The sequence below is a fragment of the Pongo pygmaeus genome, chromosome 6 (genome assembly GCF_028885625.2).
Source record: "Pongo pygmaeus isolate AG05252 chromosome 6, NHGRI_mPonPyg2-v2.0_pri, whole genome shotgun sequence".
In the NCBI taxonomy this organism is placed as follows: Eukaryota; Metazoa; Chordata; class Mammalia; order Primates; family Hominidae; genus Pongo; species Pongo pygmaeus.
The window spans coordinates 138,983,059-139,000,891 of NC_072379.2; the positions used below are offsets into that span (position 1 = coordinate 138,983,059).

General features: G+C 45.8%; 1 protein-coding gene across 2 annotated transcripts in view; it reads right to left on the reverse strand.

The window, feature by feature from the left end:
* PARP12 (poly(ADP-ribose) polymerase family member 12) overlaps positions 1-17,833 on the reverse strand; it is a 39,974-nt gene that overhangs the window by 1,587 nt on the left and 20,554 nt on the right. The window contains exons 6-11 of one of the 2 annotated variants that reach the window (XM_054495842.2): positions 16,364-16,559; positions 12,447-12,588; positions 8,947-9,043; positions 3,301-3,376; positions 1,931-2,061; positions 852-1,003 (exon numbers count right to left, since the gene is read on the reverse strand). In XM_054495842.2, coding sequence (XP_054351817.1) covers positions 852-1,003; positions 1,931-2,061; positions 3,301-3,376; positions 8,947-9,043; positions 12,447-12,588; positions 16,364-16,559 — 794 coding nt within the window. Of the gene's footprint in view, positions 1-851; positions 1,004-1,930; positions 2,062-3,300; positions 3,377-8,946; positions 9,044-12,446; positions 12,694-16,363; positions 16,560-17,833 lie in introns of both variants that reach the window. The other variant, XM_054495840.2, reaches the window with a different exon arrangement.

The window sequence follows — 17,833 nt, forward strand, 5'->3', positions numbered from 1 at the left end:
TGTCAAATGGAAATCTGAGTTAGAAGCTGTCACCTGTACATTTGAATCCACAAGTCTACCACTGGCTTCTGTCCATCTTGACCCCTCGCCATCGCTATCTCAGACGGACACTGACTAACAAAGAACTGATGGACCTGGAACGTGGACTGCTGGGCAGAAAATGTTCTCAACTTGGTAAGCATATTGTGGTTACAGAAGATAATGTCCTGTTCTTGGGATGGGTTAAAGGGTGAAAGGAGACAATATATGCCACCTACCTGAAAATGGTACAGAAAGAGAGAGAGGGAGAGAGAAAGAGAGAAGTGGCAACATGTTAAAACCAATGACTCCAGGTAAAATTTACCCAAAGAGGTTTTTTTTTATTATTATTATTCCAATTTTCTTGAATTTGGATTTCCAAAGAAATAATATTTTAAAACTTTCTTTGGCAAGTTTAACAGACAAGAAAACACTCAGATAACTCACATGATAGCTAGAATACATGTTTACATGAGTATCTCTGAGGGTTTCTGGTTTCTATTCTAAGGAAATCAATAGTAAAGGCACAGTCAGGGACTTCATCAGGGCTGGGAAGGTATTCCCTCTCCTCTCCTGTCTCTGTCACCATCTCCCAGGGAAGCAACACCCCAGCCTAGGCAGGCCACCCTGCCCACACCTGGGGCCAAGCTCCTGACCATGCCCAGAGGAGCAAGAGCAAGGATGTGACTGGTAGCCATGCCCAGGTACCACCACGCATGGAGTTTGAACCTGCTCATCGGCTCAGGCTGGTCCCCTCATGCCCTCTCGCCGTCTGTTCCTATGCAGGGGCAAAGCAACATGGGTTCTGCTGGTGGAGGCCAGTCATGCCTTACCCTTGCCGTAGGAAGTGCCATGAACACCACAGACCCGCCAGTCAAAGTTCTGCTGGCAGATGGAATCCACGAAAATGGTGCTGGTGCCGTGGAACAGCTGCCGCTCATCCACGGCCTTCCCTCCGTTCTGCTTCTGCATCTGTCCTTTTTGCCTAGAATCACAGAAGAATGTGTGCTGGGGGCAGAGTGTGCCAGCCACCAAATACAGCCGGCCTGATGCAAAACATCACATTTTTCCAAAATTCCAAAAGTGTCCTGGGACCAAGAGACACAGGTCACAGGCTACCCTGACTAGGCCTGTGAGGCTCCAGCCACAAGCCAGGGTGTGGGAAAGAAGGGGGATCGTGGGAGCTGGGTGAAAACCCTCCCTCCACAGCTCCAGACTGCAGCGGCTCCCTGGACTCCAAAAGCAGAGCAGCCCTTGGAAAATGGGTACCATTCCCCCCAGCCCCGCCCCCACCTTGCTCCTGTGTGGAGCTAAGCCCTGGGATGCTGTAGGAGTTTTGAGGCAGCTGGTCAATGGGTGCCTATCCTTCTCCCCTCTCCCGTTCCCAGACTTCATCACTGTGCACAGAGTACAGATTACACTGCCCCAACCCCATCTGGGGACAGGTCAGCAAGACCCAGACTGCCATGGTGACCTATTGTAGGATTCCTCCCCACATAGACAGGTGAGTGGGTGCTCAAGGACAAGCCAGTCCTCATGTATGAACCTGAGACCCCTGCTCTCCAGCCACAGCCTTATGTTCCTGGGGCTAATGGTGTGGTGGGCTGTACTGACCCATCCCACTGTCTCCAGGGAGGCAGAATGGACAAGTGAGGGTGCTGGCTTTGCCACCACTCATGAACGGGACCAGGTGGTATGCTCCAGGAAGCCTCGGCGCCCTCATCTCTACAATGGGATGTGCTACCACACTGCCCTGGGGGAGCAGATGAAGGAGAGCAGACACACAGCTCCCAGCACATGGCAGCCCTAACTGCCGCTATGCTTTTCCTGGAAACCCGGGCCACATGTGGCAACCAGCCAGTGGTGTGAAGGGACAGAGCCACCAGCCCACCAAGAGCGAGCCCCAACGCACCACTGGTAGACTTCCCAGAGGGCCAGGTTCTGTACTCGCTCAATCTTCTGAACAAAGTAGAAAGGCAGCGTGCGGTTAAAGAGGTTCCAGACCTTCTGATACTCCTCCGAGGAAGAACTAAGGGTGATCTTCTGCAAGGGGCAAATGTTTTTAATGCATTACCATCAACGTGCAGAATATAAATCAGTCCCTTCCCAAAGCTTCTTGTAAACACTAGAACCGCAGAAGCACAAAAGCCCAGAGAGCAGTGATCACATTCTCCTGTGGTTTCTCCAGGCACAGGAGACAATCGGTCCTCATGAAATGTCATTGATAGGTTCTTGGAAACTGCAATTTTAAGTAAAACAACAAACTGCATGCCATAGGAACTTACCTCTTGTTTGTCAGTTAGCATATGGGAAATTGGTTTCGTTAGACAGTATGTTGTGCCACTTTAAGTCAGTTTCCAAGAACCTATTGATGATGTTGAGGATTTACTATGTTTGCAAATTGTAGTCCACTTTGCTCTCATCACTGTGAAACCAATCTAAAGGACAGACACGTGATGCTTAGGCCACCATCGAGGGTATCCCCTGGATGTCCCTGCTCTTTTTTTTTTTTTTTTGTCCCACACAGGCCAAAGACACAGGTTGGACTACATGGTCCAAGGACCACAGAGTTGTCTAGACAAACGTGTTGAACCCCTTCAGGTCCTTAGCACTTCTTGCCTGCACTGTTGGCATCTGCATGTGCCTTGTACAAGCTCAATAAGTCCTCCCAGGACAGGGATCGTCATGTTGTAAAGCTGAGTTACACAGTGCTCGGCAGTCGGCCAGCTGGCAGACATCAGCCCAGGTGCAGATGGGCAGCCTCAGATGTTAGTCTGCGTACTCTCCTGCACTCAGGCACAGCTCCCACTGGTCAGAGCCCCTCAACAAGGTGCCAAATTGACTGTCCATTCTCCTGTCTGCTAGTAGTGAATGCCTTCCCCCCTGACAGTAACCCCCCTCCAAATGCCCATCGGACTCAGGTCCTCCCCAGGCTTCTTCTCCTTTTCTTGCTTAGTAAAATTGGTATTTATTGGTTAAGCCCAGCCCATAAACTCCTCATTTCTGCTCTTTCTAGCAAATTTCACAGCTCATCCTCCTCCCTCCAAAAGACAACCCCTCCCCTCAGAGCCACAGCCAACTCCTGGGTGGTGAAAAAACAAAATCCTCTGCAAAAAACAAAAACAAAAACAAAAATAAAGCCCACATCTGTCACTGCCCTCCTGCCCCAATTAGCCCCAGCCTTACAGCTTCTTCAGTGTTGAGGAATGGCACAGTCTGTTCACATACACCCACTTCTACAGAACACCTTCCTGTCCAGCCCCAGGCGCATGCGTCCCCTACCTGAAAGCCTGGGTCTGGCAGGGCAGAGGAGTCCCAATAGTCTGGGATGCTCTTCGGGCCTGGAAACTTGGTATTGCTACAAAAATGTAAACAAAAACATGTAAACATTTTATTCTTACACAAAGCAAATATACCATAGGTGGTCTCTGCTAGCCAATCTCACCAGTCTTGAGTCTCAGCATATCATATTTTAAGAGCAGGTAGAAGGCAAGGAAGAATGTTAACACAATATTCACCACATGAGAGCACTTTTATCTTTGCCTGTGTAGCCAAACTCCAAACAGTCCTACAGTCCTACAGTCCTGAGAGACCTATTTCTCACCTGTGTCCCAACTACCACACAGAAGGGATAAAAGGGATGGATGGAGTACATGGTTAAAGGAGCACACACACAGCCATAAACCTTTATCCACAATTCTGAAATTCTAAGAGCTCTAAAGACATTTTTTAAAGGCCTCAATGAGGTCTAATTAACATTTTAAAACTTTTTTTATACAGCTCAGGAAAAGCAGGAGAAAATATGAAATAAAACATTTTTTGAAAAACATAAAAGTGACATCAAAACTCATTTGGCAATGGAAATTTGACTGAAGTTAGTAAGAGGCCATTGTGATCTGTATCTATCCTTCTTAAACGGACTATGCATATTCTTTACTGCAGAAATATTAATGTGCTAAAATACAGAGTGTCACGTGATACAAGCATCACATTATCTTTCTAAAAATTAAATAAAAGCAGTTCAAAAGACATACGGATCAAGGGTTCAGGAACAAGGACTGTGAAACTATAATTACAAATCATTCCTATTAAGTTTCAGAATACACTGTTCTTTCTAAATAGATCTACCTTCTGTTTCTGCTGGCATGAAACATACACCTTCATCCTAAGCCTCAAAGAACTCCCACAAATAACTTTCCTCGGAAAATGGCACAGTTCAAAAATAACCAAGTAAGGTCCTACCAGCAAGAATCAGCCAAAAACAGACCCACAAAGACTTAAGATGCTGAAATTATCAAAGAGATTACAAAACAATTATTCTTCCTATGTTTAAAGGAAAAAAAAAGACAAACTTTAAAAACATATGCAAGGAACAGGAAGCTATAAAAAGACCTGGAAGATCTAAAAAAGAACCAAATAGAACTTACAGAATTAAGTACAATCTTTAATAATAAAAGTGTAGTGGACAGGCTTAATAGCAGATTAGACCAGCTGGAGGAAGAATCAGTGAGCTGAAAGATATGTGAAATTAAATTGTCCAGAATGTGACCCACAGCAACAAGGAAATGGAAAATGCAGGAAAGAAGCTGAGACATGGAGAACAGTGAGAACTGGAATATGATCAGAACCTAAGTGAAGCTCTAAGAGAGGAGAGACAAGACAGCGGAGGCGATTTTCAAAGAGAACTGATGAGACGCACCAATCCACAGCTTAAGAAGCCCAAAGAATCTCAACCATGATAAAAGCACATACCTAAATACACCTTAGTGAGGATGCCTACCTCCAAGACAAACAAGCTCTTAAAAGTAGCCAAAGGAAAAAAGAGTGATTACTGTCAAAGAAGCACCTGTTAGACCAACAGGCAATTTCTCAAAAGCAACAATGGAAGCCAGAATACAGTGGAGTGATCATCACCAATGATCCAAGAGAAAATCCCTACAACCTGAAATTCTATACCCAGTGAAAATTTCCTTCAAGATTGATGGCAAAATAAATACACATATTGGCCGGGCACAGTGGCCCACGCCTGTAATCCCAGCACTTTGGGAGGCCGAGGTGGGCAGATCACTTGAGATCAGGAGTTCAAGACCAGCCTGACCAACATAATGAAACCCCATCTCCACCAAAAATACAAAAATTAGCTGGGCATGGTGGCGCACACCAGTAGTCCAAGCTACTCAGGAGCCTGAGACAGGAGAATCGCTTGAACTCAAGAGGCAGAGGTTGCAGTGAGCCAAGATCATGCCACTGCACTCTGGCCTGGGTGACAGTGCGACTCCATCTCAAAATACATACATACATACATACATACATACATACATGCATACATACATACACATTCAGACAAACCAAGAACAATTTTCCAACAAATCTTCATCGAAGGCAGCCTTGTCCAACCTGCAGCCCACAGGCTGCATGTGACCCAGGATAGCTTTGAATGTGACCCAACACAAATCTGTAAACTTTCTTAAAACATTTCTTGTGGGTTTTTTTTCTTTTAGCTCAGCTATCGTTAGTGTTAGTGTATTTTACGTGTGGCCCAATTCTTTTTCCTTTAATGTGGCCCGGGAAAGCCAAAAAGATTGGACACCCCTGATCTAAGGTAATCTGAAAGGACAAAGTGGTAAAAATGTGAGTAAATTTAATGAAACTTTCAGAGTATAAAATAATGGTGCCTCTTGAGGTTTAAAAAAAGTTGAGACGAAGGCAAATGGAAGAAAAGATAGGAGGGCAAAGATATTGATTTACTTGTACTGAAGTGAAGAACATGTAGTTTCTACTATAGCCTTTAAAATATACATATACACAAAAGAAGGTAAGAAAAGAAAAAATAAGACCCAATCACATGAATGAAACATTTTCATGGAGGATGGGCAACGTGGTGAGACCCTGTCTCTACAAAAAATAAAAAAATTAGCTGGGCATGGTGGTGCACGCCTGTGGTCCCAACTACTTGGGATGCTGAGGCGGGAGGACTGCTTGAGCCCGGGAGGTGGAAGGTGCAGTAAGCCGTGATCAGGTCACTGCATTCCATCCCGGGTGACAGAGTGAGACCCTGTCTCATAAATAAATAAATACATACATAAATAAATTTTACATGACACTCCTGTATTATAACTTCTGAATATGGACATTACATTTTATGACCCCATTAATTGTGTAAACAGAAAAGTTGTTTCTCAAAGTGATCTACCCTCAGATTCCCAGTTGACCATGCAGGCCCAAGCAGACTTGCTTACTGGAGTTAATGACAACCAGCTGCTGGCACATGGGTCAGAGAGAAGAACTGAACACTTCATCTGTGTGAACAGTGTGTGACACTCCGCTTACAAGAGACCCCAAATCACTCATATCTTAGTCTGCATCACTTTTAGTTTGGACATTTGGCATCTTCTTGTGGCCCCCTGAAAACTAAATTAGAATGACAAGAGAGATCTACTCTCAGAAAGCAAAGAGACTTTTCCAAACCTTGTCTAGGGTAGGCTTTGTATAGGAAAAGAATAAAAAATGACTTCCAGAAACAGGAGGGTCATAATCAACCAAAACTCTAAATCCAGAATCAGTAAGACACTGATACATTTAACTTAAATAATAAGAAACATATCTTTATGGTAAAATACTTCACAGGCAAAGTCAAAATGCAAACAACAAACTAAGAGAAAATATTTGCCATTTATGTAACAAAACAAGGGCCAACCTCCCTAATAGATAAAAGGCTCTTGATATTTAAGAAAAATATCAGAAAGTTGATAGAAAAATGGATAAAAAGACCAACAGTCCACAGAAAAAGAAGCAAAAATGGCACTTACATGTTAGAAATAATATTCAACCTCACTCCTAAGAGAGAGCAAACTGAAGTCCACTGACCCATCTTTTACCCCTGAGAAATGCAAAAGCCCAAGAGCCTGACAACTCACTCTGTGGCATCTCATGCGTCCTAGTGGGTGTGCATAATGATTCAAGCCCATGGAAAAGAACTTGGTTTACTTCCTAGGACTCTGACCTAACAGTCTACCTCCAAAATTTGTTTTTTTTAATTAAAAAAAAAAAGAGTCGGGGTCTCGCTATGTTGCCCAGGTTGGTCTCAACCTCCTGGGTTCAAGCGATCTTTCCATCTTGGCCTCCCAAAGCGCTGGGATTATAGGTGTGCACCACTGCACCTGGCCATACCTCCAAAATTTGAAACAGCACATACATCAAATGGTTCATCACAGCATTATACTTTGTAATAGCAAAAGACTGAAAACAACACAAACATCCATGAAAAGGGGACATATTAAGTAAACTATGGTACATACATATTACAGAGAACCAGGAAAGAAGAAACAGATTGAGGAAGTTAATGAATTGAAACAAAGTGATTATCAGGATCTATTTTTAAGTGAAAACAAAAAAGGGTATAGAACAGTATAGATAGCATGTTCCCTTTTGTGCAAGAAGAAAATACTTTTACGTGTATGTATGCAAATGCTTATTTTTGCAAAGAGAAACATAAAAAGGAGAAACCAGAAACTAATGTTACCCACAGTGGGAACAGGGTAGAGATAACAGGGAGGAAGTTACAGACTACAGAGGATACCATTTTATATAGGTTTGACTTTCAATCACGTGAAGGTTATACACATAGTCAAAAACAATAATAATAATTATTATTATTTTTGAGACGGGTCTCACTCTGTCACCCAGGCTGGAGTGCAGTGGCGTGATCTTGGCTCACTACAGCCTCGACCTCCCCGGGCTCAGGTGTCTCTCCCACCTCAGCCTCCTGAGTAGCTGGGACTACAGGCACACAGGCTGGTCTCGAACTCCTGGGCTCAAGCAATCTACCCGACTCGGCCTGTCGAACTGTTGGGATTATAGGTGTGAGTCACTGCACCCAGTGCAAAAATAAATTTTAATTTAAAAAGGAAAAAGTAAGGCACATTCCCAGGAAATTACTTTGCTAGGTCTGACTCACAAGGCAGTTTCGTGGACTGATAATACCTTTCTCCTCTATCTTGTACCAAACTCATTTAAAAAGGACCTTTGCATGCTTCACAAAACAAAAGAACCAAAAGAGACATTGTTGGTTCTCCATAAAATAGACACAAGCCAGACCTCTGAGGCAAACAGAAGGTGCAGCCAGCTACCAGTAACACTGCCTAAAGTCCCAGCACTGGCTCTGGCAAGCCCAAACTGTATGGGCACTGTGGTCCCTCTCCACCATGCAGGCCACCTTCCCCCAATATGTGGCTGCGTGGTTTGGAGAACACTGACCCCTTCCTCTCAGTTCCAATCCCATCCCACCTCCCCCAGCCTAAAATAACACCAGTGGTTGAGATAGGGTCTGATCAGTGCAAAGCACAAGAATTTCCCCTCATCTGCTATAGGAGGTTTCTCTCCTCCCTTCTAGGGGCTCACAGGCCACAGGCTAACCTGGTGGCTCCTGGCAGCCATCTTGGGAATGAAAGAAACTCACCCCGACGAAGCTCACCCATTAGTGACTGCAATATCTGTTTTTAGAGTTTTGGTATTCCATGATATTCAAATACTAAAATACATGAGTTTTTATTGGTGTAATTCCATCATTATTTCATTATTTCAACATTTAAAAAATTCAAGTCTATGACTCAATGATTCCACAGAAAAGACAAACGGAGGACGGGTTGGCTTCAAGTCTAGACTCGCCTTCAGAGTCTGTCTTTTCCAGGGAATCATCGCGGATCACAACAGGCAGCCTTCTAATTACGCATCACGAAGCTTCTACCCACAGGGTAATTCCCACTCTGGTCCAACTAGTAGAAGACAAACGATAACAGAGTGCGGGAGCACTTCGCTGTACAAGCCAATGGGTGCCCGGGTGCTGTCTGAGGCAGGTTTTCTGTCACCGCTGCAGAGCACACCCCAGCTGATTACATCCTAAGTACCAAGCCCCCCACTGCAACCTACCAGGTTTGCATAGTCGTCACATCCTGGGGAGACATGTATTTGGGTCTGCGGCAAACCTTTTTAGTTGTGCCATAGACCAGGTTTTTCTGAACGAAGGCTGAAAAAAAACATAACCAGTGAAAAAATATACATATACATATACATACACACAGGATGGCAATGTTTTATGAACACAAATTAGACAGATTTGAAAGCTTATCCAAATGTGTAAAGCCCAGAATCAGTCTGTAAAAAATAGGGCCATTTTACACATTTCAAATATTCATAAAGAAAATAGGTACCCTTAGGAGACTGGGTTTAATGAATAGAGGAATGATTAGTAATTGACATATCAATTATACATGAGTGCTTTTAAATTGTTCCTTCCAACCTTGTTTAAACCATTATTTTGCTTGGCAATTTTTCCCAGCTTGGATATAAAAAAGCCTCACCCCAGCCTGAGATCAAACTACCACGTCTTGAGTTAGTGGGATTCAGAGTTAATGTAAGTTTTATAACTTTGTTTTAGTTAAACTATGGCAGTATTCATCAACCTTTCTAAACCAACAATATCTTTAATAAACAAATTTCTTGCTTCCCCACCCTCAAGAACCCCATGCTCATCCTGAGGATTTGGGGTTGGGGGAACTGGCCCCTCAAGTTGAAAAATGACAAATACCTAGAAGTGTTTGTTATGTCCTTGCCTGCCAGGAAAACCCTCTCAAGTTTTACTTTTTTTTTTTTTTTTAAGAGATGGGGTCTTGTGCTTTGTTGCTCAAGTGGACCTTGAACTCACCGGCTCAAGTAATCCTCCCACCTCAGCCTCCCCAGTAGCTGGGACTACAGGAGTGTGACACCATGCCCAGCTAATTTTATTTCCATTTACAAAACATTTTAATATTAAAAATTATAGATGTCCAGAATTAGCCTTATTGCACTTGAGCATAAACTGGATGGTTATCCAAGTGTGTGTCTCTTAGGTTGCAGCCGAGATGGTTACCATTCCTGGAGGTCCATCCACATTCTCATTCAGAGCCCATGATCCAGATGCAGCAACCATGACCCCTTCTGTTACCCACTACTCAGCTGCCCATCAAGACCATTCTCACTGGCATATTTAAATGGGTGTTACTGGCCTACTGGCCATCTGTGATGAATCTTAAATGGCTTTCACTGGTGAAATTAAAAGTGAGCCAAGATACGTGGACTGGCTAAATGTGTGTCAGACACATTCCCTACCCTTCTATGGACACAGTAAAGTGAGGTCTTTTCCCTAATTTACCCTTCCAGAGGATACCCTAGGCTACGGCCTGTCTTTGGGGGATTCTGCCCCGTCTGACACCACCTAACAGGATGCTAGAATTCTGCTTCTGGAATCCTGTCATTTGCCTTGAGTGAATCATTTATGACAGGAGTCCCTAAAAGGGCAGAACCGAATCATCCCTAAACCTTCAGAACAACTCATTTGGGCTATTTTGTGTGTGTTTTAAATGTACTTGCTTCCTAATAAATAGCTAATAAATATGTGTGGCAGTTTGCTTTGAGACTTGCTTTATACTTAGTAGTGAAGTTGTGGGGGAAGAAGCCAATTCATCTCAAGCTTCTTTTGTGGATACTGGTATCTACCAAAAGAAGGAGGAGGAAGAGGAAGAGGAAGAGGAAGAGGAGGAGGGGGAAGAGGAAGAGGAGGAGGAGGAAGAGGATGAGGAGGAGGACGAGGAAGAGGACGAGGAGGAGGGAGGAAGAGGAGGAAGAGGAGGAGGAGGAGGAGGAGGAGGAGGAGGAGGAGGAGGAGGAGGAGGAGAAGTAGGAGAAGGAGGAGGAGGAGGAGAAGGAGGAGGAGGAGGAGGAGAAGTAGGAGAAGGAGGAGGAGGAGGAGAAGGAGGAAAAGAAGAATTGTGCCCACTCAAATGGGCTTCGGTCAGTCTGCAGGAATCATAAACTGCACGTGTGTGCTCTTCCCCATCCCTATCATGAGGTTCTGTTATGTCCCCAGGGTGTGGCCTAGGTTGGGAATGATCAAGGTAGTATCTGACATTTCTGATATATCTGTTTTGATATTTTCCAGATATTTAAAAGAAATATTCCAGATCGCTGTCAGCAGCAGTCAGATGCATGCTTGCCACACAGTCCTGACCTCCAGGGCAGTCCTGATTTGATTAACGTCTTATGCTCTCACTGTCCCCTCTCATGCACTGGTGTGTGTCAGGCTGTGGAAAGCAAACCAGACCACACGTGGCTGGCACTCTCCAGCAGAGGCAGTTCGCACTCTAGAGGAGAAAAACTTCACTGTAAGGGCATGTCAAGGGGGTAGTGATCTACCCTAAGCAAAACCACAAGTGCCACAAAACCACAAGCAAAACCAAGGCCAGAAACAGACAGCCAAAGTGGTTTTAGGATAATTTACCAGACACTTCACTATACTCCACATAGAATAAAGGTCTGCAAAAATAAAGAAAACCATAAACTGTGTTTAAAGGAAGGCCCACTTACTCCCTTATAAAATGCTGAACATTCAGAAGGACTCAAGAGTTTAAAATGTGAAATACAGGAAAACGGAACTGAATAAAGCTAGACCGATACACTCATGTGGAAATGGCTTAAGAGAAACTACACAAAATTAAAACTAAAAAAAAAAAAAATTCTCACAAATCAGCCACTTGGAGGAACTGGCCAAAGGGTCGCCTATTTCTCTCTGTAATGCAACTAGGATGAAACATTTCAGCCCCAGCCTCAGGTCACCATGAGTGCATGAAAATCTGCTTCTCAGGGACTTTTAATTGCTCTGTGTCCTACCATCCGTTAAACCCATCAACTCCAAAGTCGCCTACAGAAAAGATGGCAGCAGGCCGGGCGCGGTGGCTCATGCCTGAAATTCCAGCACATTGGGAGGCCAAGGTGGGTAGATCACTTGAGGACAGGAATTCAAGACCAGTCTGGCCAACATGATGAAACCCCGTCTCTACTAAAAATACAAAAAATTAGCCAGGTGTGACGGCTCATGACTGTAATTCCAGCTACGTGGGAGGCTGAAGCACAAGAATCACTTGAACCCGGGACACGGAGGTTGCAGTGAGCCAAGATCACGCCATTGCACTCCAGCCTGGGTGACAGAGCAAGACTCCGTCTCAAAAAAAAGATGACAGCAGCACTGCTGCAGCAGGGAGTGAAAGGCAGACACTGCACGACAGAGCTGCTCGGACACCTGTCAGGGACTCAGGTTAGTCCTCGGACACAGCAGAACAACCACACTATATGCATGCTGACTCTGCTTGTCCTCCACACTTGGGGCTCCTGCCCCTCCTGAGGTCGATTCTCCTCTCACCCTCGATGCAGCTCTTCCTCCACTGCACAGGGCCAGTGTCATCTGTCTCGAGGTCTACCTTGGACCTGGTACCTTGCTTTTCTTTCCTGTACCCACCCAGGCCCTCAGTGTGTGCACACGGCTCCTCCAGGGTTAAGGTGTAGGGACAGAGCCAACACAGGCAGGCTCTGCTGGGCGAGGGCAGGGCACAGGATACCTTTGAAATCTAACTCGTAGTTGTGCTTTCCGGCCTGGAACTTCAAGGTAGCTGCCTGGCCATCAGACCCCGGTGTGCAGTAGGCCAGGTAGGCCTTCTCCACGTCGCTACTGCTGACAGTGGTCACAGGGTGCGCCGTGCCCTGCGATGGAAAGCCAGACACTTTATGAAGGCAAGAGACTGCGTGATGAGGAAAGACGCTGGTGGCACCCACGCCACATTTCAGAGATGCTCCTGGTGGACAGTCCTGTGGTGGGGAAGATGGAGGCCAGGGAGCATGGTATGGCAGGAGACAGAGGCACAGAACGGAGGCAACATGACTCTCTCCTGAAGCTGCCCTAGCAAACACAATGCAGTAAATATGGGTCCTGCTGAGCAGGAAGACAGGGATGGGAGCAACGGAGAGGAGGGCACTCAGGTCACCTAGGACAGAGGACGCGGCAGCCACTCAAATGCCGGCAGAACAGCAACAGCGACTTCTCGAGTGCTGCTTGACTGGGCAGCCCAAGCCAGGCTGCTCTTACCTGTCTATTCATGTTGCAACCATCCTTTAATCAGAGCTCGGTCCTCTTCCTTGCGGTTTTCTTTTTCTGGTCCCTAGGAGCATTCATCTATTTTTAAATTATCCATTTCAATCCCTATCCTTCCACAATTACCTACAGGAAATCTCATAGCTTCGGCTGGAGTGAGTTTGAGTTCTGGCTCCCAAACCTGCTGGCTCTATAACTTTGGCAAGTTATCTTAACCTCCCTGAGCCTCCGTTATCTCAAGCTTGTAACATGAATAATAGTACTTAGGCCATATTCATCCCTTTATACAACAGGACTATATTGTCCTCACAGGGCTGGAGAAATCATTTAAATAAGGCATGTGGAACACTTAGTACAGTGCCCACAACAAAACATACTCAATAAATGTTACTATTATCATCACTGTTCTTATTAAATTTGACATTAAACTGACAACTAAAATTAAAGTTATTGAACCTATAACCAACTAACTCCCTCTGTCCCTGTCAATTTTCCTGCTCCTCGTACTGCTACCACCCTAGTTGTTCTGGGTCACAAGCTTTAGGTGTTACTAACAGAACAAAAGTGAGACAAGACAAGAGTCACCCATGCCTCTGCGCAACTGAGTCCAGCAATGGAGAAGGGGAAAAAAAGTACCCAGACATTTCAAAGCCTCAAGCACAAGGTCCCACACAGGTCTCACGGGTGCTCTAGACGCTGAGAGGGGTAACTAAGAATGACCAAGGAAGGGTGAGACCCAGCAAAGGTTTCTTGGAAGAAAAAGATGCCTGAGCCAAGGCCCAAGCCCGAGGGATGACATGAATTGGCCCCATGAGGACCATGAGGGGTGGGTGTAAGAGGTATAATGGTTTGTAAAGCAGCCTCCTAGTTTATGGTCTCATAGTGGCACCTAAGTTTCTCTCTCTGAAGTCTGTCCTCCTTCAAAACCAAGCCATTAGACTAGAGTCCGGGAGGAAGAGGATGTGGTATAAAAATCCCTTTCCGACAACAAGAGGAAAGGAAAAGAAAACAATCCCTCCCCTTTGGGCCTGAGGAAATGAAGCTCTGAGTCAGGGAAACAGAGAGGAGAAGCAGCAGTCAGATGCACGTGTCCTGCCCCGACCCCAGGCCTCCAGTCAAAATCCCTGCAGACGGGTGGTCACAGAGGGAGGGAAGATGCAAGTGGATGAGCAGAAAGCAAAAAGCAAAGAGTTTTTTTGCCCTCAGTGGGAGGTTTGGAAGGAGAAACCAACAATGGCAGCCATATTATGTGTTAAGCTGAGAAAGGTCTCGGTTTGGCACCTGGAGGCACCAGTGAGATGTGGAAGGAATGACAGATTCCCACATGTCCTGTGGCAGGACCAGCAGGTGTCTGATTTTGACATGAAATGTTGGAGTACTTCTTGAGCTCAGACAGAAAAAACTTAGCTTTTCTGGGAATCAAGAGAAAACTGTTTTGAAGTGGCAATTAGCAGAAAACTAAAAAAGAAACCTAAATGTGGGGTTACACCAGAAACATGTAGGAAAGGGAGGACAAGAAAAACCAGATCATCCTAGGCTGTCCAGCCTGAAGCCACCAAGCCTACACGTGTTTCTACACCCCCACTAGCACGTGGCATATCAATAACATCCACACGCGGTTCATCCCCAGACATTCTCAAACTGCTCACCATGAGTTTCTGCACTGCCACAAAGGAGGAGGAGCACAGGAGAGAAAGGGGCACGCTCCAGGTGTTGGCTGGAGGAGAACGGCCCCAACAACCAGAGCTGTGATGAGACACCACCGGGGAACCCCACTTTTGCATGGGTTGCCCAGAGCCCTGTGTCATCTCATTCAGCAACCAGCGGTCTCCAAGAAGCCGGACAGATCCCCAAACAAAATGAACGTGACGGTCACATCTGCTAAGTGTTGTTGCGCCTGCCATCTGTCCCTCCATCTCAAGGAAAGCCGGGATTCCCAGAGCATGATTGGGCGGTCATCCTGTCCCCCTCCTCCATGTCATGCCACAGCCTCTTCCCCTCACGCTCCTGACCAAACCCAGAGAGCTTATCTGGATGAGTCCCACAGGGCAGGTCAGAGAGCGTCCCAGGTCGCCCACGAAGGGAGGGAGACAGGTGGGAAAGGCAGGCAGGGCAGAGCAGCAAGCAAGGAGAGGCTGGTGCTGGCAAGAGGGGAGCAGGTAAGCAGAGGGGAAAGGAAGTAGTGCGAGGCAGCAAGGCCATCGCTGAGAGTGACCATCTCCAGCTGACCAACAGACACTGTCAGTAACACCCTCCTCCTTCCATCAGCCAATGTCTAGTTCCTGAGGACCGGCTATGCATCATTCCACATACAGGATACGATGGGGCAAAACAAAGACAAAAGTCCCTGCCCTCATGGAGCTTACATTAGAGCATCATCAGAGTTAAAGGGCATTCTGAGGGCAGTTAAGAATAAGAAACTAAAGCTTCAATACAGCCTCTTAAAACCCAGAAGAGTACAAAATACCTATCGATTTTCATTTTGGAGGGTGGGTTCTTTATCAATGGTGCCTTCCCTAAACTTGTACTTGAGACGGAATCTCGCTCTTTCGCCCAGGCTGGAGTACAGTGGTGTGATCTCTGCTCACTGCAACCTCTGCCTCCCGGGTTCAAGTGATTCTCATTCATACCTCAGTCTCCCGCGTAGCTGGGACCACAGGCATACGCCATCACACCTGGCCAATTTTTGTATTTTTAGTAGAGACGGGGTTTCACCATGTTGGCCAGGCTGGTCTTGAACTCCTGACCTCAAGTGATCTGCCTGCCTTGGCCTCCCAAAGTGCTGGGATTATAGGCATGAGCCACCATGCCCGGCCTAAACTTGTATTTCTGTAAGTGACCAGGGGACTCCCTTTAATCTGACCCATCCACAAACACCTGCGAATAATTGACAGCTGCTTTTTGTTATTTGGCTTGGATTCCAAACCTATACATGATATAAATCAATTTTCTTATATTTGCCTACCTTCTGTAAAGTTGCAGAAATGGCAGACAACCGGTTTGAAAAGCCTTTACCTCTATACCACAGCTACACAAACACACTTGCACATAGGCACCAGCTCTGGGGTTAAGTTACCTGTTCAACAAGAGAAACATCTTTCTATCCCATTTAATAAAACCAGTGAAGAAACTTGATCTCACTACAAATTTGTCATTCAGTTCTCATGAGCCAACAGATGGAAGCTCTTCAAAGATGAAAGCTCATACAAATAAATTCCAACTTATCTAGTTTTGCCATAATTCTCCCAAAGCAAGTGAGCCACACTGGCACCTGGGGATCCTCAGCTCTCTCAAGGATGCCCCTGGCAACAATATGGGGGCTCTTATTTGGCTCCTCTCTTACAGATCCTCAGGACAAAACATTCACCCTCTTTCCATCACACTTACCTGTCTTCCATATTCCTGCCAAGAACCAAACTCATCACTCCAGTACCAAATCCAGTCAGTGGTGAGGATGAAGTGTGGAGGTTTGGTGACAGAGGAGGCCGTGGAGAGGCGGCGAGCCTGGGTAGCACCGTAAGTCATGGCGTTAAAGTTCAGACAATCAGAGTGAAAGGTACTGGCTGACTCAGAGCACAGGATCCTACAGAAGAAAAACAGCAGCAGACTGAAAATCCCACCAGCCAAGCAGACACAGGTCCCTCAGCTTGAGAACATACAGCTGGGAGATGCGAATAGTAAATGTGGCATGCACATTTTAGAAAAAGTTTCCAGAGGTAGAGGAAACTGCTTTTTCAGATCAGTTTGGAGGTATAAAAATATCAAAATCAAGATAATGTGGGAGACTAGTTATGATGAAAACTCCTCTTAGTACAAAATGCCGAAGATGCTGGTGAAAACATTCTTTTTTAAAATGCACTGCTGAGCTGGCAAGAAAGGGAAGTCCTTAGAAGCCAAAAATAACAATAGTTAACATACACTGAGTGTTTACTGTGTGAGCCAGACCCTGCATTAAGCACTTTATATGTATTAGGCGATGACATTTTCACAACCCTATGAGGTTGAGACTATTATCTCCACTTCACAGATGGGAAAACAGAAGCTCAGGAAGGTGAAGAAACCTGTTCAAGGTCAAACAGCTAGTCAGCGGGCAAGCTGGGCTTTCAGGTGGGCTGCACAGCCTGCACCTGAGCCACCAGGACACGCTCCCTTTCTAAACGCAGTACTGCCTAAAGACCAAAGGAAGGTACGAAACTGGAGAGCGGAGAGGACGGCGAGAGTCAGCAGCTATGCCAGGGCAGTGTCGATGAGTAACGACAGAGAGCCTGGGCTTTGGCCGCAAAGGGGAAGCAGGAAACAAATGTAGGGTCTGAGTAAGGCAGGAGGCTGAATCTCAAAAGAGATACCTCTGGGTAAAACCAGGACCCTAAAAGATGACCCACCTTAGTAAAGGGGGACTGGAGAGGGGACTTGCCTTGCAAAGACATCTGGGAAGGAAACTTGCCTGTATTAATGTTGGTTCTGGATAAAGGAGGAAAAAATTCCTCTGAGAACTCATAAACCACTCAAGCCTCACAGAAGTTTTAGGCTGATTCACATTTTGGGAGAATTAGATGCAAAGAAGAACCAGGGTAGCAGTTCTCAGAGAAGCAAACACAAATCCCCTCTGGAGAAATTCACCTTCAACTCAGGCCTCAAAAGAATTTCCAGGCCGGGGGTGGTGGCTCATGCCTGTAATCCCAGCACTTTGAGAGGCCGAGGCAGGTGGATCACGAGGTCAGGAGATCGAGACCATCCTGGCTAAGACGGTGAAACCCCGTCTCTACTAAAAATACAAAAAATTAGCCGGGAGTGGTGACGGGCACCTGTAGTCCCAGCTACTCAGGAGGCTGAGGCAGGAGAATGGCATGAACCCAG